Raw genomic sequence first — 22,886 nt, forward strand, 5'->3', positions numbered from 1 at the left:
AGACCTCATTGTAAAGTGTTAACATTTTTATTTATACCGTTTTATTTCTATGATCAGTTTGTGAAAAGGAGTTCAGTTAGGAGGTCAAAAGTTGTAGAAGCTCATAAATCATGTACAGTAAGGTCTGAAGAGACTGAAATCATACAGGAGAGAAGATGAGTTGAGTCAGTTGAGTTAGTGGCAAAACCTTTTACAGTGCTTGAGTATTGTTGTCTTTTACGGAGCATGATAATTCATACTCCGAAAGTAGAACTGAAATGACATTGATTACAAGATGATTCGTTAAAACATTTCAAATACACCTGCAGAATACTTTTTTCTAGCCATGTATTTCGCCATCTAGTCAATAGGAAATATTCGTTCACATTTCCAAACATTCATTTTGCCATTAATTGTAATAATCCAGTGAGATTTTTGAATACACAATAAGACTGATAACAGCCGGTGCTCCACATGGAGATCAGAGCTCACCATCATCAGATCCATCTGTGATTACATGAAGAAACATATGAAACTGAGACAAACCAAATCCAGAAGAGAGATTTTAAGAAACCTGCCTCCAAAGCTACCTGAAAATTGATGCCCAAGCGTACCTGGACAAGAGCTGTTTTAAATGCAAAGGGTGGTCACACAAAATATTCATTTTACAGCATTTTTACACAAGTGCCTAAAACTCTTCACAGTACTATATGTTTGCAGGCAGGATTCTTCAAGCATCTTAGAGACACGGCCACAGTTCTCCTGGATTTAGTTTGTCTCAGTTTCATCTATTTTTTCATGTAATCACAGACGGATTCGATGATGGTGAGATCAGATCACTGTGTGAAGCACCAGCTGTTGTCAGACTCCTTGTGTATTCAAAAATCTCACTGGATTATTACAATTAATGGCAAAATGATTGTTTGGAAATGTGAACGGATATTTCCTATTGACACACTACAGCAAAAGATATAAATAACTGGCTTAAAACCTTTTTTGGGGGGTGAAAATACTGACGTGACTAAGACTTTTGCACAGTACTGTATATCCCCCAACTATTAAAGCCAACTGGTAAATATTGTCACTGTCACAGCCCTATGTGGTGAATCAGTTTTTCTCTTTGCTGATATAGTGTTACATTTTAGCCAGAAATTTCAGGTCAGTGCTGCCAAACTAAAGAACAAATAAAACACAAAATTTCAAACTGCATTAGCACCTAGAGCAGAAGCATACATGACAAAACACATTACAATGAAACTAAAAAGCAGTACTGACACAAACTTTTCGGGAAAGGTCAGTTGGCACTTAATATGCAGCACGCTTCCCAAAATGAAGTCAAACACCTGCCAAACAGGAGCAAGGAGAACTTACAGCCAATCAAAATAGCCGTTGCCATGGTCGCCACCGTGTTTGGCGCATCGTTCAGGTTCAACATGTGTCCCGACATCTGGTTCAGGCTGTCCACTGCATATTTAAACATGAAGGGCACCATCACATTGGTTATCTGGAGGACAAGCAAAAAAAAAAAGAAAAAAGAAAAAGAAAAAAAAGGAAAGGTTGATGTGAGCATGCCAAATGTTGTTCTATGTTCCTGAGTGCACTGATGGGCAGAAGCTCAGCACCGCAGCACTGCATTAACAGCAGGCTGTGCGTGTCCTCCTGCAGACAGATCTGAAAATGACTTGCTTGATGCATCCACTAATGGAATTGAAATGATTATTAAAGCTAATTAAAAGCTCGCGGAAAGCTGCTGGGTCGTGCCAATAAACAGCAACACATTAGCTGGACGCCATTTCCTTTGAATTTTGCCTCACTTTTGCTCACCCCTTTTTATCGTATAATTCATTTTAGGTGAATGGCACACTTCTACAGCACACGCATGATGAATCTCAAAGGTGAATGTCACGAAACCTGTCAAGAACAAGTCCTGGCCATACCTCACTCTGAAAAGACACTCTGAAGAAGATATTATTTTGTATTGACATTTTCTACCCCAAATTCCCAAAAATTATAAAAGGCAAAAATACTGATATATCATACAAATTGCGAAGCAAATAAACATACTAGTAGGGCTGCTTTGTACTTGTCTTGACAAAGACCAAATTAGTTAATTTAGAAAATTAAGTGAATAAAGTGAACCAAATGTAAAACATAGTGACAAAATAACATTTCCATCCCAAACTCATTGGCACACTGGCACAGAGTAGGTTGTGTATCATTTAAAGTTTAGCAATTCCGATTCTGCTTATCGATTTCCGGTTTCAATTCCAATATGCCAAAAAGAGAAATGAAGTCAAACATTTACATATCAAACATATTTATTCTTTTTTTTTTTTTTGGTTGTTGCAGCTGAATCTGCAGCCTAAAGAACTAACTAATAAACTAGACAAATACAAATTTCAAACATTATTAAAGACAAGTATACAGTCAGTAATACAATGAGAACAAATAAGCAAATTAGCAACAGCACAAATAAATACAACTGAAAAGTTCAGAAATTGAAATCAAATGTAAAATAACTGCATAGTTTTCTTTTTATAAATAAAATATAGATTTGTCCTTATTAAAGTTACAAAAGTTAGTTAAGATCAGTGAGTGATTCTCTTTGTAGTCTGTTCTTTAATGAACAGTAGTGAAGGCAGCAGGCTAATTAGGCTGCTGTCACTTTAAGATATAATGCACAGATCCAATATACACAGTTACAATTTTTAGTGTATTTGTCTGTTCAAGTGCAACAAGACGCAAAAGAAAACTCAATTCAGTATTCACGGACTACATGAGGTGCGGCATTTTGTGCATGCTCTAGATGTGCCCAGCACAGAAAACAGCACGCGAGTGCTGAATAGAGTTCTCTTTCACATCGTCTTGTGCATGAATGGTTTGAAACAACATTAAAATGAGCAAACTGGAATCGATAAGTGGAATCTAAATTTTTATAACAAGTATCTGATTCCTAAATTCTGAAGTCTCAAAACAAAACTGTCTTATTACATTAGATTACATTAAACATTGTCTTTCCAAATCTGTATGACTTTACTTTCTTATGCACAACACAAACAAATATACTATGAACAATGCTGGGGTCCAAACATATTAGACCCCACTAACTTTCATTCAAAGTAGGGATGCACCGAAAAGAAAATTTTGGGCAGAAACCAAAACTTCTGGATGAACTTAGTCACAATGAATAGTCAATTTCGGTTTTGGTTTATGGGAATTATTCATTTATTTTATTTTATTTTTTTTTGTATAATTGTATTATTATTATTATTATTAGACAAGTAAATTGAATAATTTTACTGAATCTGAATTTTAAAAAATGCAAGCCAATAAAATAAAATTACCACACTTTTATTTAAATTAACACAAATATTGGACAGAATATTGGCCTGTATTTAAATAGTACATATCAATAAATTAATATCAATAAATTATTCTCAATTCAGTTTTATGCGACAGAATAAGATTAATTATATATAATATATTAATTAATTATATATTAATAAATATAATTAACATTTATTTTTTGACCAATTATAAAAGTATAGTCCTACAATTTTATTATTATCAGAGCATGTGAACAGATAGCAGGGAGTGAATCAGTGAATGAGAGGGTAGCATTATTTCACCAACGTTGCCCAGAACAGCCATACCACACCATGTTACAGTACAGTAGGGCTATTGCAAATAGAAACAAACAAGTTCAGAGAAATTTAATGTCGCACAAGCTGCGCAAGATTTTTGGCTTATATTGTTGGCCTTTTTTTCTGATTCGTCCAGAAACCAAAAATGCCATTTTTTTCCGGTGCATCCCTAATTAAAAGTACAGAAAACACTTGAGACATTTTAAAATAACTTATTTAGTGTTTTCCGCAGAAAAAAGAAAGTCATGGTGGTTTGCTTTTGCAGGAAGTAATGTCATTGCAAAGCAAATCAGGGATCCGTAACATACTAATTACTACACTGAAGCTTCATTTGTGGAAGATAAAAATGAGCTGCCAACACCTCAGTGATAATTTCACTTTCAAAGAGCATGCACCCATAGCGATGCCCTTTTCCAAGAGGACAGAGTCAGAAGGCAAGTGGTTATAAACCGGTTTTAGTTACAAAACTCACACACAGGATGACAACAGCAGCCTCTAAGGTATTGCAAGAAGAAAAGAAAACTAGTCTGAGGAAGATGAAGGTTTGTATAGGTTTTATCTTTTGGGTTAATAATAGTGCACCACGGGATGATAAGATGGCAGGGATCAGACCAGCTAATAAAACAGGGAGTTATCCGTTAATAGAGCCCTTGTCAGTGTTTCTCTATGTTTCCACATATGACTTCTGGTAACCTACATGGGCAGATAATGCACACACATGGGAAGGAAAAAAAATCACTGGGAAAAGAGACCAATCCAAACACTGCAGTGCTTCTAAAACACCTCTAATCAACCTTTTGTCTAGTGAATTAATGAAACGTTTCCAGGCATTCATGAATACTGGATAAGAATTTTAAAAATGAAGTATTCATAACTGCAAAAAATTGCAGAAGCAAAGCATATCTATAAAAATATTATAGTATTTATATATATATATATATATATATATATATATATATATATATATATATATATATATATATATATATATATATATATATATATATATAAATATGAAATTAAATAAAACCTTCTTAGTGAATATTTTTAAGATATGATAAAACACTTCTATAAAGCACTGCAAATGAGATTGCTTCATTTCTAAATTTGTATGTGTATTGTATGTACAATAGTTTTGTGTTGCGCTCTGCTATTGATAAGCAATCATGAGCTGCGTCGCATTCTCCATAAAGACGAAGTTTCAGAAAAAAACAAATGGATTTCAAGCACTTACATTAGCTCTACTACTAGATATATTTATGGAGATGAGAAATAAAAAAAACCCACCCATCATTCGTCCATCTTGGCTGAGCTTTTGATCTGTATTTGTGTGCGCTTTTCTTGTGTCTACATTTAAAATAATGAACTTGAGCGTGCAAAAGACGCAACGTGAACTGTAACCAAATTGTGTGGAAAATCGTTATGTGTGCGCGAGAACTGTTTACATCCAGTGAAAATCTCACATGCGCTGCAGAGACCCACAGAGATGCAGTGGATATTTCAAAGACAAAGACCTCTGTGTGTGTGTGTGTACGTGTACGCGTCGTTCCACATTGCATTTAATAGAGCAGTAAGCCACATCCAGATAAATGAATGAATCTCTATGGGCCTCTGCTGGATGTATATGGTAATTACACTTTTTTTTTTTTCTAAAACTGAATTTCTAATAATTTCATCATCACGATATTGGCCCACTCCTTATTTATCCTGAAAACGTGTTTTTTATTAGGCATCTGCGTTATCTTGCATTGGTAACAAGCCTCCACTAGCGTTCATGCTTGTGGTTGCCAGATGCAAAGAGCTTAAATCCCCTAAATAGAGCTTTTCCCTTAAAAGGATACACTTTCCTCCCGGTGTTTTACTTAATCTGTGCAATCTGGAAACTCTTCATATTCAAGCCTTTATTTGGAAGCAGCGCTGGTGATCTGAAAACAAACATGTGCGCTGGAGTTTAGCAATCTCCACAGCGAAATTCTGCTTCAATGAAAGAGTCATGCAGCCAGTCTTTATTTCTTCACAAGCCACTTGTGCTATTTGCGTTAGTGATGGCGAAATGAAGCTTTGCGAACACCAAGGCTTTCCCCTCAACTGTATCGTAAAAAGGTTCATTACTCGAAGCCTTTCAACACGGTGCAAACGACATCTTGGAAAAAAGGTGGAAAAATCTGCCTTTGCGTCCCAGGCGACCCCAATTTTTGGACTGTTTCATATAATAAATCAGTTTGTACTATGAAAAGCAAATAAAACAATGAAAATAATTAGGTCTATATAAAAATAGTCTTTTGCATGTCATTTTACTTAATTTGAATAAATGAGTCTGTGAATAAGTTAAGCAAGCTTGAGCATATAATATAAAAATAAACAAAGATTGTTATAGTATGGTCAGTTAAAGTGCTTATGAACTGGGAATAATTACAAACTGAACATGCACAAAACTACACAGGTAAATATTTTTTTGTATTTTGATTTACTCTTACCAAAAAAGTGAATGACACTTGACATCAGCATACGAAGCAATCACGTAGTTGTTTATAAAGCTTTCGGATGTCACAGATCACGTAGTTATGGCAAAATGAATCAAGGTCCGGTACAGTGCTTCACTGTGAGAAGTTTCGTTATTTATTTTTTTTTTTACACAAGCTTCGGTGTCAAATGTCACATCACTCAAAACCATCAAAACCATCCGTAATACTCATTGTATTGTACTCTGTGAAACCTTTCAAATTACATATAAAATTGTAAAGTTCAGACTCTAAGCTTTCAAATGACACCCATTTTGTGATTATCAAGCAGGGGTTTTAAAAAATGTATTTTATATATATATATATATATATTATATATATATATATATATATATATATATATATATATATATATATATATATATATATATATATATATATATATATATATATATATATATATATATATATATATATATATATATATATATAGTGCCCGTGGGCAGTACACTCTGTTTTAGGGTGACGACTCAGTACTCGTTAAGAGTTGAACAAAATGGATGCACTAAAAAGCTGAGATTCTAAGCTTTAAAATGATACCTATTTTGTGTTATTCCTGTCAGTGGTTGCTTAGTAATTTGATTATGAATTTTTTCACAGGGGGTGCTGTTAAAGGGGTGCTATAAAGCCACTTTTACAAGATGTAAAATAAGCCTCTGATGTCCCCAGAGTGTGTATGTGAAGTTTTAGCTCGAAAAACCTTGCAGATCATTTTTTATAGCATGTTAAATTTGTCACTTTTTGATGGCAAGCAAAAACGCTGTTTTTGTGTGTCCCTTTAAATGTAAATGAGCTGCTGCTCTCAAAAGGTTTCAGGAGCTCACCTCACATTACCTCACTCAGACTCATTGAAAATGTCAAACTGTTCAGCCTTTTTTGTTCAAAATGGAGTCGGACAATGATGGACAGACTCAAGAAGAAATAACATTTTGAATGCAACAGGACGCTTCTGAATGGTTAATTGATGAATTAATGTAGCTAATGTGGAGTAAACCATCTTAAAGTTGATTAGCATTCTGTCATAATAATCTATAAATTGCTCCTGGGGGAACTGTTGTAAGATGCTTACAGAGCCAGAGAATATATGTTGCATGAAGACAGACAGAACACCCATTTAAGCTGTGACAAAACATACCTATTCATTTGATACATTTTTATTGGATTTTGATGTTATGAGTAACAAAATGTCCTCCTATGTTTTCAGTTTTGACAGTAGTAAAATTAATGCAAAAATCAACTCAATTCAAATCAACATTTCAAAAAAAAAAAAAAAAAAAAAAAAAAAATCTAAACCTTGACAAAAGTAGTCAAAAGTACAAATCCAAATCCACAACTTAATTTTTTTATTTATGTCTAAAATGTATTAGCCACTTTATATAGAACTAGTGGTTACACCATGCATTACATATGTTTTTCTTTTTTTACTCCCACCAGATGGCACTAATCTACTTTCAAAAACAAAAAATTTGATTTTAAATACCTTGTCTCTACTTTAGCATGGAATGCTAGCCTGGTAATACCAGACTCTGCTACTTCACTTTGCTTCGTAGACAGAGTCTGGAATGGCATAATAGAGAAGTGTTTTCTCTCTCGCCAGGGGGCGCTTGTCTGAAGTTTAAAATCATTGGTTACCCGTAAGCCAATCAGATACGTTTAGTTATGAGGTATGTTATGTGCCTGTACAGCCGCATCGAAGCACAGACATCATGCATCGAACTCAAATCTATGATTGAACTTCCACTGCAAACCTGTTGTAAACACATGATAAAACAAATGTTTATCAAACACTCTTCTTGTTCTGGCTTCAGTTTGAAAAAGAGTTGAATGTTCTCCATAACAGAGCGAATTGCATCCCGTGTCTCGTTTCCCATTTCCGCGGTCGTTTCGGTTTTCGATTTCTCTAACCTACAATGTAAAACTCGGCGCTTAGCATCTACGTCACGGCTCTCAGCCCGCCCTCTGTTCGTTGATTTGCCCGGCTGTTTCCAGACCGGTGGTAAACAGAAAGCTCTGACGCTGTCTCAGACTGAGTACAGAAGCGAAATGAAATTGAGCGGAAGTAGGAAGTCTGACGTAGTCAGGCTAATGGAATGCAGCTTTGATTGAAAAATAATTTGAAAATATATTACAAAAAAAAGTGTATTATTTTCAATGGAGAAAAATAGCTAATAATTTTTTTTTATAAATATTGTATAAATATAGTATCATAAAATACCCTCAAATTTTTAAATACACCCCCTTTATATTACATTGATTTTCCAGGAAAACAAACAAAAAAAGAAGTTACATTTTAAGGCTTTGGTCACTTCTGAGCACGAAGGAACCAAGTGTGACCCCTAAACAAAGAGGACCAGAGGCTACAATGTATAGTTGTCGGAACATGTCATGACTTATGTAAACTAGGCTAAATTTTATTTGAGAAATTCTGTACATAATAATGAGTTTATTGGTCCTGCACTGCCCATTGATTTTAATATATATGCATGTAGTGGTAATAAATGTTAATTTAGTGAACATTTAAGTTTCATGTACAATGATCTTAATGCAAGCACATTGCATATAAGTACACTGGTTACAAAATGTCTGTTTAAATGTTGACGAAATGAAATAGTCATGGAGCACATCCCTAGTGACCAGTTGAATACTGTTCACTGTATCTCAGTACTTCCCGTTGTTGGACACTTTCACCTGTGAAATAAATGGTGCATTTGTACAACTGTATCGATGACTGGAAATTAATGCTTATATGTGATATGCTGCATTCACATCGCTAGATGTCAGTACAGGGATGCAAACACTTTAGTAAAAAAAAAAAAAAAAAGCCTCACATTGTTTTCAGTAATCCTTCACAGAGTCCGTGTGCATGAGCTGCTTAAATCAGTTATGCGATTGGTTGATGCAGCAGTGAGACAACGTGACAATATTTTTTGTCGAGGTGAGAAACTGTCTTGCGGTATCAGCATGACATCAGCATGAAAGGGAATTCACTTAGGTCTATTTTAATTACCACAAAAATATTATCTGATTACTTGTCAAAATAATTGACCAATTACTCGATTACCAAAATAACTGATAGTTAGTGACAGCCCTACAAAAAAAAAAAAAATCTGTAAAAATAACGTAAAACGTACTGGCAGTTCATTACCTGGACATTATCCAGTAATTTTATGGACATTTCCATTAACCTTAAAACACAACTCAAAGAAGTGCAATGAATACAGTACATTGTGCCCAATTTTTACAGATTTTTTTTAGAGTGTAGATTAGTTAAATGAAAAGTAAAATGCTCCTGCATTGTTTTGCATTTTGTGACTTTCATTCGAACAAAAGACCTGTCATATTTTGTCATCAAAGTTTTATTTTTTTAAATATAGTGCTTCATAAAAATATCTTGTCTTATTCTCGTGAACCCAATATCGTGTACGGTCTCATGAGCTAAGTGTATCGTCACATCCCTATTATTAGGCTATTTTTCTTATCTAATTGCCACCCCAAAGTTTCACATCAACATCACCGCATAGCAGGCACTTCACCAGCAAGCGCTTAAAATAAGGAACTACAAAACTACAGCCAGACATGACAGACCAATATTCACAAATTGTCAAAGAGCGCCTGCAAGTTTAAAATAGGGTTGGGCAATGTCCCCTAAATTGGCAGTTGACGATGTTTGCAGTAAAACATTGCAATGGATGATGATATCATCGGGTGGGGGTGGGGAATAATTATTATATAATAATTATTATTCATTATTTTACTTTATTGCTTTATTTATTTTATTTCCCAACTAATGACTCATCCGGGCTTTCCAATAAGTTGCATGTATGGAAAAAAGCTACTTTTTTTTCCTTACATGCAACTTATTGGAAAGCCCGGATGAGTCATTAGTATTAGTAGTCAATAACGAAATTATAGGTTTTAAGTAGAAAACCTATAATTTCGTTATTTCACTAACCCAACTAATGACCGCGTTTCGGTCTGAGTGTTGTTCCCGTTTTCTTGTTCTTTGTTGTTCTTCTGAGTTTTAATAAATTTTGTTATCAGAATCAACTTCATTCTTTCGTTTGATTTGACATTATGGCCAAGGAAAATTGTCTTTAAAAGGTATTTATTAACCAGACAAAAGTTGATTGACGTTCGCTGAATTCTGGGTTTATCTTAAACTGCCGTTTCAGTGCAGTATAGCCACAGAGCTATGTAACAGTGAGCATGATCTCTGAAGACACTACAATATGCTACTAATAATTCATTAATAAGGGCTGTTTTCTTGTACAAAATTAAATATTTTAAAGTTAAACGTACAGTGTTAGACATGTAAAAAAGATAAGATTCTAACAATGTCAAGATCAAATGCCTGACACAGTATTTTCACAGACTAACACACGTCATGTCTCTGGCAGTATAGCATTTAAACACTTCAGTATTTAAAGGTGCCCAAGAACATTCTTTCACAAGATGTAATATAAGTCTAAGGTGTCTCCTGAATGTGTCTGTGAAGTTTCAGCTCAATTTTTTTAAATTAATTTTTTTAACTGCCTATTTTGGGGCATCATTAACAATGCACTGATTTACACTCAGCACCGCCCCCTTAAATCGCGTACTGCCTGCCACATGAGCTGTCAACTATATTACAGCGCATTTACAAAGTTCACACAGCTAATATATCCCTCAAATGGATCTTTACAAGATGTTCGTCATGCATGCTGCATGCTTCGAATTATGTGAGTTAAGTATTTATTTGGATGTTAAAGTTTTATTCTGAGTGAATTTGAGGCTGTGCTCCTTGGCTAACGGCTATTGCTACACTGTTAGAGAGATTTATAAAGAATGAAGTTGTGTTTACGCATTATACAGACTGCAAGTGTTTAAAAAAATGAAAATAGCGAAGGCTCTTGTCTCCGTGAATACAGTAATAAACAATGGTAACTTTAACTTCATTTAACAGTACATTAGCAACATGCTAACAAAACTTTTAGAAAGACAATTTACAAATATCAGTAAAAATATCATGATATCATGGATCATGTCAGTTACTATTGCCCCATCTGCCATTTTTCGCTGTTGTTCTTGCTTGCTTACCTAGTCTGTTGATTCCCCTGTGCAGCTCCAGACGTTAATACTGGCTACCTTTGTCTAATGCCTTTTATAATGTTGGGAACATGGGCTGGCATTATGCAAATATTGGGGCGTACACCCCGACTGTTGCGTAACAGTCGGTGTTATGTTGAGATTCGCCTGTTTGTGTCTTCGTTTAAACAAATGAGATTTATATAAGGAGGAGGAAACAATGGGGTTTAAGACTCACTGTATGTCTTTTCCATGTACTAAACTTTTGTTATTTAACTATGCCGAGATAAATTAAATTTTTTAATCTAGGGCACCTTTAAAAAAGGTGTCTCTCCATCGTGATGTCGGTCATCCATCGGCACAACCCTAGTTTAAAATATTCTAACTGAGCCCTCAGCAACAGTTTAATGCAACAGTTATGTTAGAACACATTTCATTCTTATTTCCATGGTAACATGTCAAGCTTGTCAAGGGATGCACAGTCCTAAGAGCAATATATGATGCATTTTTTTTTTCCCCATTTTACTCCAAATATATATAAACTTGTCACTGTTTTAAATACTTTTAAATAATTATATTCATTATGTTAGTTTATCAATAAGTTACCAAGCTATGGACTCCACTATCTAGTTCGTTTAAGCTGAAACAGTCAGGGATGCGGTGTCTGTCATATTGTAGATTCACCACTTCATCCCAAAAATGTGAAAGTGGCTGATGTACTGAGAAAAACAGCTAACTACTTTTTCAGAAGGGTAGCTTAAATGTAACAGCTCCTTCAACTCACGAGTAGCTTGTAGCTTGTCAAGCTACAGTTTCAGAGTAGCTTCACTATCACTGGCTTTCCATTGGGGCGAATCAAGTCTGGTTTCACATTAGTGTCACATGAATTGCCACAGCATGCACACAGTTTGCTCTGGACCAGAGACTCGATAACAGACCCATTTGAATTCTGCACCAAATGCTTTATTTTAAAGCGATATGGAGGGGATTGGGAAGAGAAACTGTTAGAGATTAAGAGGAAATGGCATATTTACCAAGCTCAACAGCTCTGGCCAAGCTTTGATATATAAACGAAACACTATTGGCTATTTTAAAAAAGGGGAGGAGCTGCTCGATATGTCCTGGCCTCTCTTCCTGTTTCAGTGGAAATTACATCAACACACTGAATACTGCTGCATGTTTCAAGGCACTTCAGTGGGCCTTTAACAACCCAATGCCATCCGCGCTGCTGAGAGTGGAGTTTCGACAGAATATGTAAAAATATACTGCATGCTTTCCTTTTAATAACAAATGAATACAACATAAATGACAGTGGCAAGAAAACAGCAATTAAGAAAGCATCTGATCATAGCGATATGGATGTGTTTGCACCAGCTCTGCAGTTCAGCACTCCAGTTAAGGCGCGTTTTTTATATAGCACAATAGATGTAGATGCATTAAAGCAGAGGTCACTAACAGGCGGACCGCGGTCCGGGTCCGGAGCCAGAAGCCGTCCCGTATGGACCCGAACCAAAACAGAAGGTTATGATTTAAAACCTGATGGGGCGCTATTTTACTGGCGCAGCTTTTGTAGTCTTTACGGTAAAGGTTTATGATGATGAAACGCACAGACCAATTGCATGCGAGTTAAGCTATCCCACGTGATACTACTCAGCCAATCAAGTCCCAATTCAATCAATCCCAGGCGGTAATCTTTAACTCTATAGTGCATACAGATGCGAGAATTAGAGGCAAGTTACACATGAAAAGACAGTAGAAAGAAAAAGAAAGATAGCGATACATGTACAAAACAAAGGAGGAGAAAAAGAAGAGTCACAGAGACGGAGAAAAGGAGAGAAACAGGCGAGTGAGACGGAGATAGGTAGAGAAAAGTTGGCCGCATTTTCACAGATTCAAATTTTCATGATAAATAACTCGTGAGATAAACGATGTTACTACACAAATAACAGTGGACAAAACAGACGGCTGAGAGACAGATCCGAAGGGACCGTCTGCAAAGTGCAAAACCTGAAAAGCGTTACTACAAAAACAGTCAATAACTTCAATGTTACAAACTGCATTGTCACCAAATTCAGTTCACACATCACTGCTGGTTATACTACAACTCTTTATTTTGGAAAAAATATATTTTTGAATAATTTTTTAATAATGAAAAATATTCAGTAACTTCACTAAGAAATTATGAACTTCATTATGAAAAATGCATGTAGTAACTTCATTGTAACACACTGTACTGTCACCAAATTCAGATCACACATCACTGATGTCTTGATAGTAGATAAATGTCAATAGTGCAGTGTATTATAGTGAAGTTATTCATTATTTTTCATAATAAAAAAATACCAAAAAATACATTTTTCCAAAATAAGTGTTATAGTATAACCAGCAGTGGAGTGTGAAATAATTGAAAAGGAGGTGTTATTTGTGTAATTTGGCTCACAAGTTATTGATCCAGGAAATTCAAATCTCTGAATATGTGGCCAATTTTACTCATTGTCAACTTTACTCATAGTCAGAACATGCTTAAGTTTGAACATGCACAATTTTTTGTTTATTTATTTTCTCTTATTTTGAAATGTAGCTCTATTTTATTTAGCTAATGAGAGAACATATCTACAGTTACATATATGTTCAGTTCTATTTTACGTGACAAATATTGTCAAAACGTTTTTGAATTTCACTGAATTCATTTGATTTGACAGTCAGGAATAAATTACATGCAGATAAACAACTACTAGGCTACTTATAATGTATATAATTTATATCACACTAACTAGTTAGACATTATGATCTTCCGGACCTTTGCTTCAAGAAATTTTCTCTAACTGGACCTCTTTAAATTTTAGTTGAATCCCCCTGCTTTAAAGCAAGCAGATTTACAGTATTAAATATAAAAAATAAAATGCAGTCATGGTTTTGATTAAATAAAATAGTTTTTGCTTAGGTTTTATGCATATGTTGGTGTGTTCTTTATAAGTTTTTCTAAAATTAATTGTCTTCCTAAGAAAAAGAAATATCTCAATACACCACCTTTCTTATCGTATCATAACCCCTGTATCGTGATACGTATCGCATCACCAGATTCTTGGCAGTCATTGGCTGGCAACCATCATTTTTGTTTACCATTACACACCTAAGCACAACATCAAAATACCAACCGCCTGAATGTTAAATTTTTGTCACAGAACTAGAAGTGTATAAAAAGACAAATGAGCCATTAAATATAGTGGTGGTATGATAAATGAACGCACCTTAGCTCCAGCGAGCAGACTCAGTGATATGGCCACTCGAGCACGGAGGTCTGGTCTGTCCTTGGGCCAAACATATGTCAGCATGGCTGCAAGAATCTTCGAGGCGTGCACTTCCTTCAGCTGTTAACAAAAAACAAATATATTCTTTTTTTAAAGGATTCCTAGTTTAAAAATCATAAATCTTGAAATGAAATAGAATTAAAAAAGAAAGAAAAATTAAATATTCTAGCGTTTTCATTCTCTTAAAACCTGCAAGTTCAAACCAAAACAAAATGTTGTTTAATTGCATGCATCTCAAAATCCCAGGCATTTTCTGTAATACTCTAAGTTGTAAAATTGGGGTTGTAATTTATTATGTGATGCTTGCTATATCAACATCTGCTGCAGGTGGCAGCAGAGATCCACAAAGCCCTCTCATGACTGGTCAGTGGTCAGTTCAGTCCACTGTCAATCAACCTGGTTTGTCAATCAGCCCTACATGGCAAAGAGAGCAACTCAATGTGCAAAACCAGACTGTCCACATTACAATAAAAACTCTCTGCAAGCAAAAAAGATTCGGTAGCACTTTATTTTACAGTCCTGTTCCATATGTACATACTATGTATGTACATACTTACCTTGTACTTACATACTTGCCGTGTACTTACCTTTCTTAGGTAAGTACACGGCAAGTACATGTAAGTGCACGTACTGTAAAATAAAGTGCAACCAATGATTCTAGTTTGTCACATTTGCTAGAAGTGTAGAAGTGTATTATATGGTAAGGTATGGGTGGGAACATTTTCTTTTTTGGACCATCCTAGAGATTGTTGTGCATGAAAATCCCAGTAGATCAGCAGTTTCTGAAATACTCAGACCAGACCATCTGGCACTAACAACCATGCAACATTCAAAGTCACTAAATCACCTTTCTTCCCCATTCTCATGCTCAGTATGAACTTCAGCAGATCGTCCTGACCATGTCTACATGCCTAAATGCATTGATTTACTGCCATATGATTGGATGATTACATATTTGCATTAATGAGCAGATGAACAGGTGTACTTAAATAAATGGCCAGTGAGATTTCTGTTACAATTTCTTCATGTTTAATCAAACTGTTTTGTTTCTGTTGTGAAGACCTTTGAGTTTCTGACATTTCATGTTACACATTAAATTGCATTAGATCAGTTCAGCCCGAGTTTAAAAAATAACTACCACACAAGCAAAAAACCTTACCACATTTTTGGGATCTGCATTGAGCCCTCCACCTGCATGTCCATGCCAGCAATGTCTCTCTGGAAGATGTAAATGCTGGAACACACCAACTTAAATATTACTTTTTTTTAATCAATTAGCATTTCAGTTATTGTGATGAAACATGCATTAATTTCATGAAAAATCAAGCACAATTTCTTATATTATCCACTATTTTATTAAAAACTTACTTTTACTGCTTCTAAGATCTGTCGGCTGTTCTGACCTCTGTTGTTGGCCCATGTTGATGACGCACTTCTTTGACTTGATAGCTGAATGAAAGTGAAGTAGCATGACATATGAAATATATTAAAATAAATGGGAATCACTTCATCAAGATTTTTCACAAAGTATCTCTACTTCACCTTAATCACCTCATATTATTTATTTATTTTCACCATGTCAGCAACAAGGCTATTTTCATGGCGAAAACAGAACAAAATTCATACAATTGACAAAAAACTATAAGACATTTCAGAATAATACAAGATAGAAATTCTAAAATACATTCAGGTGGTACTTCTTTTTTTTAATACATTGGTTATACATCTCTGAATAAAACCGTTGTCTATTTACATATAAAACATTGTAGTCCACTAAAATATGTTTAATAGTCATTGTAGTTTGACATGTGAGGCAGGATGGTGGTTCTTCACCTTTTAATAACCAACCATGTGCAAGTCTTGTATGACCTAAACGGCATCTAGTAAAAACAACTTGATCATACCTAGACTTGAAATTAGTAAAAAAACATTCTTCTTATACTAGGACTTATTTTGTGTAACTTATTTCCTTTACATTACATTCCACACATTATTAATATAGGAGTTAATAATGCAGACACACGACAGCCGACGGCCAAGTAGCACGTCTGTTCTACGCCTACGTAAGATTAAATGCCTTTCCGTACCAGCAGGTGGCAGTAGCTGAACAGCCAATCAGAATGATCAGATGACCCGACGGACCGCCGAGCTACGACGCCTATTCAACATGTCAAATCGGCCGAAAAAAAAACAGACGTTGCGGAATACACCGAGAAAACTTAGTCGGCCGACGAACAAAAACTGCCTGACGGCCGACGGTCGGCTTGGTGTGTTCCTGCCTAAAGGGAGTTGCTAAGCCACATGAAGGTGCATACCACCACCTACTACAAGACACCTGCATGACAGCTGATGTAAAGGCTGGGTGACAACAATCAGTTTAAAAAATGATTTATTGGCCCCAATACTATTACCGATCATTGAGACTGGCTCGGAACATCCCAGGTAAGTAGTCTTCATTTATAGCTAGCATTGTGCTCTCCCAGATTCAGGAAGCCATCCTCTGAAAAAAGCGACGTGTGTTTATTGGCCCCAATACTATTACCAATTCTTGAGATTAGCTCGGAACATCCCAGGTAAGTAGTCTGCATTTAGGAAGCCGCATTCAGGAAGCTATCCTCTGTAAAATGCGATGTATGCAAGCAAACTTTTTGGTTGTACTGTTCATGAACAGCATTATAAAAAATCTTAACCACTAATTAACCTCTGAAAGAAAAAGGGATTTTGATTTCACATAGGGGTGTTGCAATATACCGATATTGACGATAACCGTGATTTTCAAGGCATGAAATATCGATATCGTGTTTTGGGTGTGACAATTATACCGGTATTGGCGATAATCACGATATTTAAAATGAATAGGATGCTTAAGATATCATGACATGTAAATACTCCAGCGCCAGTACCTGGTTGAGCTCTCAGGTGGCAGTATTGCACCTTAATGCTGACGCGTTATGAAAGGCTCTGTTCACACACCCGAAAAAAGTAAATAAGCTCGACAGTGTGGGAGTTTTTCGGCTCCTTAGACAGCCCAATCCGCAGGATTTGCCTAGCTACAGTCAGTGTGAAAGGTGGCAACACCATCAACCTCTTACCCACCTCTGTGTCCATCACCCTGCAGATTACTCCATTTTACAGAGAGTAAGTTGCGATTATTTTACTAGTCATGGAATGGGAAATGTTATATTAGCCTGTTAACAGTGATTTTCTGTGTTCACATATTTAAATAAAGGGCGATTATTTCAAGTACTGCGTTTTCTTTATTCGTCTTACTCGGCGTGATGTAGATATGCATGCAGTTATTTGCCCTCAAAATTCAAGATACACGGGCATTTTTTGCCCCCAAATTTTTTTTTCATCATATCATATTATAAGATGTAGTTGTTTTACAATATCACACGAGCAAAAGTGCCGTTTTCCCCAAATTAGCACAAATGCAATGTTCCTTCAACTTGTTAAATGAACAATGTGAGTTACATTTTAGACACAGTATTGTTAATATGGTTTGTTTTTTTCTTTATTTCGCCAACGGAAATTTCAAAATGATGAACAGCAGAACAAAGCCCCATGCAACAAATGTTTTTGTTATTCTGACTGAATCTGCGTTTAGAACGAATGAATACGAGCTTTGTTCCTGAATGAAGTCATTTGAACAAATCGTTTGACTCACACATTCATTAAGACAGTGACTTGCTGCCACCTACTGGCAGTTTAGTTTGGTTTCATATTTAAGGGACATTAAAAAGTTAAAATTAGAAAAATATATTTAAATATTTAAATATTAAATTAAATTTATGTAGACAAATTGTAAATGCTGTGTAAATATATTAATGTCACTTCTCATTCTGTGTCACCTCTGTATTACAAAGATGGATTTTGTTGATAATGATTTAATTTGATTGGAAACAGCCATAATGCATAGGCCACTATGCTAGTATTAATTTTTATTTCTTCAGGTCTTAAAAAACCTTAAATTTGATTTTAAAATGACTTTAAAATGTGCAGCAACCCTGAAAGAGAAAAACTAAATAAACAAAGTAAAAATTATTTAGACTGATACATTTCTCCCCCAAGGATTATATAAATATCGCGATATATCGATACCGTGATATTTTTTGGCCACAATAACCCTGGTGTGAAAAATCCAATATCGTGACAGCCCTAATTTTACATCTAAACCTATAGCATCTCCATGACATGACAACACTACAATTCACTGATAAATGTAATAAATTTGGTCCACATTTTAGTGCTTAAAGGGTTAGTTCACCCAAAAATGAAAATGATGTCATTAATTACTCACCCTCATGTCGTTCCACACCCATAAGCCCTTCGTTCATCTTTGGAACACAAATTATTTTTGATCAAATCTGATGGCTCAGTGAGGCCTGCATAGCCAGCAATAACACTTCCTTTTTCAATGCACAGAAAGCTACTAAAAACATATTTAAAATCTTCTTACGTGTGTGGAACGAAATGAGGGTGAGTAATTAATGACATAATTTTCATTTTTGGGTGAACTAACCCTTTAATCTGCACACACAGAGTTCAGTCAGGGATCCTTAAAAAGTCTTAAATTAGATTTTTAAAATTTAAGGCCATAAAATGTATTTTAGTCTTATATTTAGGTCTTAAATTTTAGATGACACTTTCATTTGGACATATCTAAAATCATTTATGAAATCAAAACTATCAAATTAGAGATTTGCAGAGATTATTTTTATTATTCTTTCTTTGTGGATTTGCTTGTTCACGTGACAATTCACAGCATTTACAACACCATATTATGTACTGTCTCCTCCAGCATGCAAAAGGAAGAGAGAAGAAAATGGGTAAATATCAGTCCAGTTGTAAGTTATTATTTATGTGCATAGGGGTGTCTATGCTGATATCGGAATTTTTGTTTTAATGATGTGCGAACTGACCTCGAGTTCACTTCATGATGCAGTTATATGCCCTCAAAATTCAAGACACAGGCATTTTTGCCCAGATGAGTTTTTGTCATATTTATATCATATGATGTAGTTATCTTATAAAATCACATGAGCAAGAGTACCGTTTTCCCCAAATATCAGTATATAAAATAAATATACAACAGTTATACAAGTTATGTGACTATTATTTCCATGTCTTGACTGTAAATCATACTGCAACAATATTATAGATCTTAGGCAAAAGGGTCATTCTACAGAAAAGTCCACTTTTGGTATGCCAAAATGTCTTAAAATGTATTTCTTTTTCTAACATTTAAATTTAGACCACATTATTATATTACACTTTGAGTTTATGAATACACATAAATGACAGCTTAAAGATTTTTTATTTTTTTGTACATTTATTTAAAGACTGCATGTAACCATTTTTTGTCACTGGTGTTACCTTACTTCTCTGGCATTTTTAAACATTTTTATGAAATATTATTACTCTTTTTATTAATATTATCTTAATATTATTACTATTTTTTCATCACATGCAGTCAGAGTTACAGAATAATAATGATAATGCAAAAAATAAGGAGATTATGTGTTATTTATTTTAATCAGGTTAGTTAAAAGTGTGATTGAAGGATGATAATTCAGTTGCACAACCATGTATTTGCTATAACAATGAAAATATTTGAAAAACAGTTATAAAAAATGATGCAATCCTTTAAATCTTAATTCTTGAGTGTAGCAGAATTCAAATGGATGTAAAATATTTTTTTTTAATGTGACAGACAAAAAAAAAACAGTAACACCAGTGACAAAATTAATCAGCAGTGACGTATACATAAGACCAAAGATCCTTATTCTTCAACTGCGCAATTAAGTAGATTGGACTAAATTTTTACATTTGGTGTACAATAAAAGACTTATCATTGACACTTAGTGAAAGCAGTCAGAAAAAGATCATAAACAACATTTAAAACTGTCTGTAAAATACGCTGTCTGTAAAGTTGCTGCACTGAATTTAGCCATATCTGCCCAAAAGAGGATTAACAATGAGAAAGAAAAGTTAGAAACATGTAATCTTAGTGCTATTTTATGCAAAAGAACTAAATGAATAGCTTTAAATGAAGTTTATCTACAAATGGGTAACACCAGTGACAGTAACACCAGTGACCTTTTTCCATGAAAAATGCATTTTACAAAATGGCAGCTGCAAGGTATCAATCATAATATATTCACTAAATCAAGTAGTTTAATCCATTTGTATTGTAGTTTTTTAAAATTCCCTAACAATAAAGTAGGTCACACCAATGACTTCAACTAAAAGCTTTATATGAAATTATAATTTTCTAATTAAAATTTCTGATAACTGAAAGAGATAATGGACTTTCCATTGGCTTTTCTTCATTGATCTTCAGGAAATAGGAAGAAGGAAGTCAAGTGATGTCATCAATGTGATTTTTTTTACTTCAAAATAAGAGATTTTTGTTGAACACCAGTGACAACACCAGGGGACCACTACATTCATTATATATTTTATAATATTTATTTGGCATTTGTTTTTTTATGTCATTTACATCATATATTTGATAGTTATGCATACATTATTGTATTTGAAATGGTAGAAAAACCGGGGTACATGACTGTGCGGACGAGAGCTTCTGTGGTGTTTGGAATTTTTATAATTAATTAAAAAACAAATATTGCCACATTTATGGCTCAAGAATGTTTCATTGATCAAATAACATATAGTGCCATATTAATATATATATATATATATATATATATATATATATATATATATATATATATATATATATATAAATTGTAATCCTAAATTGTTTTTCAAGTGTAATATTTCTGTAAAGTCTAGGGACAGAAAAGTGGACGTTTCTGTAAAATGTCCCAAAAACTATATGGTCATTGATGTCATAACATGAAGATGTTTGTGGCTCAGAAACCGGCATAAATGGAGTCTCGTGTCACATGTTACTCTGATATGAGCTGGACAGAGGGCGGGATTCAGTCTTATCTATGCACACATGCTGTATGTGCGACTGTTTATATCATATAACATTCGGGTTGAAAGACGTTAACTCCAAACTAATAGCTAAAAGTTAAGTTAAAAAGAGCCCATAACGACCAAATTAGTCTACAAAATAAGGTGAACACGTGACATTATATTATGTGACATTATATATCAGCATATATTTTAAGTACCTACTTACTGGGGAGCAGAAATGTCCTACTAACGACAGTCTCACATTTACAAAACAGAATGACAATTTCATTAGTCACGATGAACCACGTCAAACTTTCTACTTAAGCAAGCAACAACTAATAAAAAAAACAACATGCAAACAACACAACAAAATGGGTATTTTCAATATCGTTACTGTATGAGACACTAAATTGTGAAAAGTTGCATTTGTGTGTTTATAAAGTTTGAGGATCTGTCCTTGTGTGACGGTGTCGTGTCCTAAAGTGTGTGACAGAGGTGAATGTACCTGATACGTGCTCCGCTGCTTCCGTTTATTCGCCACTCTGTGATCGTGACAACTCCACGAGTGAACAGTGCTGCTCTGCTGAAGCAACAGTGATAATTTACGTCTTTGAATGTGAAATCCACATTTCAGCGGAACCAAGAGCGGCGCCATGCTGAAGAACTGGAGGAGGGCTGAGGGAACGTCATGTGTGACGTCATTTCCGTTCAGCTGCCCCCTGTAGCCAATAAAAATACGACCATGGGTTTCGTAGGCATCATCAGGTGACACACGTGGGCGCGCGCGTATGGTTTACTATCCTTGTGTTTTATAATGTACGATTGTATATTCTATCCCCTTATACTAACCCTACCAATCACAGAAAACTTTCTGCATTTTTACATTTTCAAAAAAAAAAAAAAAAAAGAAAAACCTCATATCATGTGGTATGATTTATAAGCTGGTTTCCTCATGGGGACATTCAGGTTCATTCAAAAGTTCAGGTTGAAGTCCCCACATGGATAAAAACACACACGTTTGTTTTTGTGAATTGTGGGGACATTCCATAGGCGTAATGGTTTTTACACTGTACAAACTGTATTTTCTATCCCCCTATACACTACCCCTACCCCTAAACCTGTGCACATTTTACTTTCTCCAAAAAAAAAAAAAAAAAAAAGATTCTGTATGATTTATAAGCCTTTTGAAAAATGGGGACATGGGGTATGTCCTCATAAATCACCCTCTCCTTGTAATACCTATGTCACACCCATGTCATTATACAAATTTGTATCCTGATATGTCACAAAAACGCACACATGCACACACACACACACACACACACACACACACACACACACACACACACACACACACACACACACACACACACACACACACACACACACACACACACACACACACACACACACACACGTGTAACATGTATTGTTTGAAA

The 22,886-nt window shown here is 34.9% G+C and overlaps 1 protein-coding gene across 1 annotated transcript in view; it reads right to left on the minus strand.

Annotated features, from left to right (window-relative positions):
• Positions 1–22,142, minus strand: part of abcb7 (ATP-binding cassette, sub-family B (MDR/TAP), member 7) — a 54,869-nt gene extending 32,727 nt beyond the window's left edge. The window contains exons 1-5 of the mRNA XM_067404995.1: positions 21,953–22,142; positions 15,889–15,969; positions 15,680–15,754; positions 14,461–14,580; positions 1,351–1,483 (exon numbers count right to left, since the gene is read on the minus strand). Coding sequence (XP_067261096.1) covers positions 1,351–1,483; positions 14,461–14,580; positions 15,680–15,754; positions 15,889–15,969; positions 21,953–22,102 — 559 coding nt within the window. The 5' untranslated portion in view covers positions 22,103–22,142. The remainder of the gene's footprint in view (positions 1–1,350; positions 1,484–14,460; positions 14,581–15,679; positions 15,755–15,888; positions 15,970–21,952) is intronic.
• Positions 22,143–22,886: the final 744 nt, after the last annotated feature.

This window comes from Chanodichthys erythropterus, chromosome 1 (genome assembly GCF_024489055.1).
Source record: "Chanodichthys erythropterus isolate Z2021 chromosome 1, ASM2448905v1, whole genome shotgun sequence".
Taxonomy (NCBI): Eukaryota; Metazoa; Chordata; class Actinopteri; order Cypriniformes; family Xenocyprididae; genus Chanodichthys; species Chanodichthys erythropterus.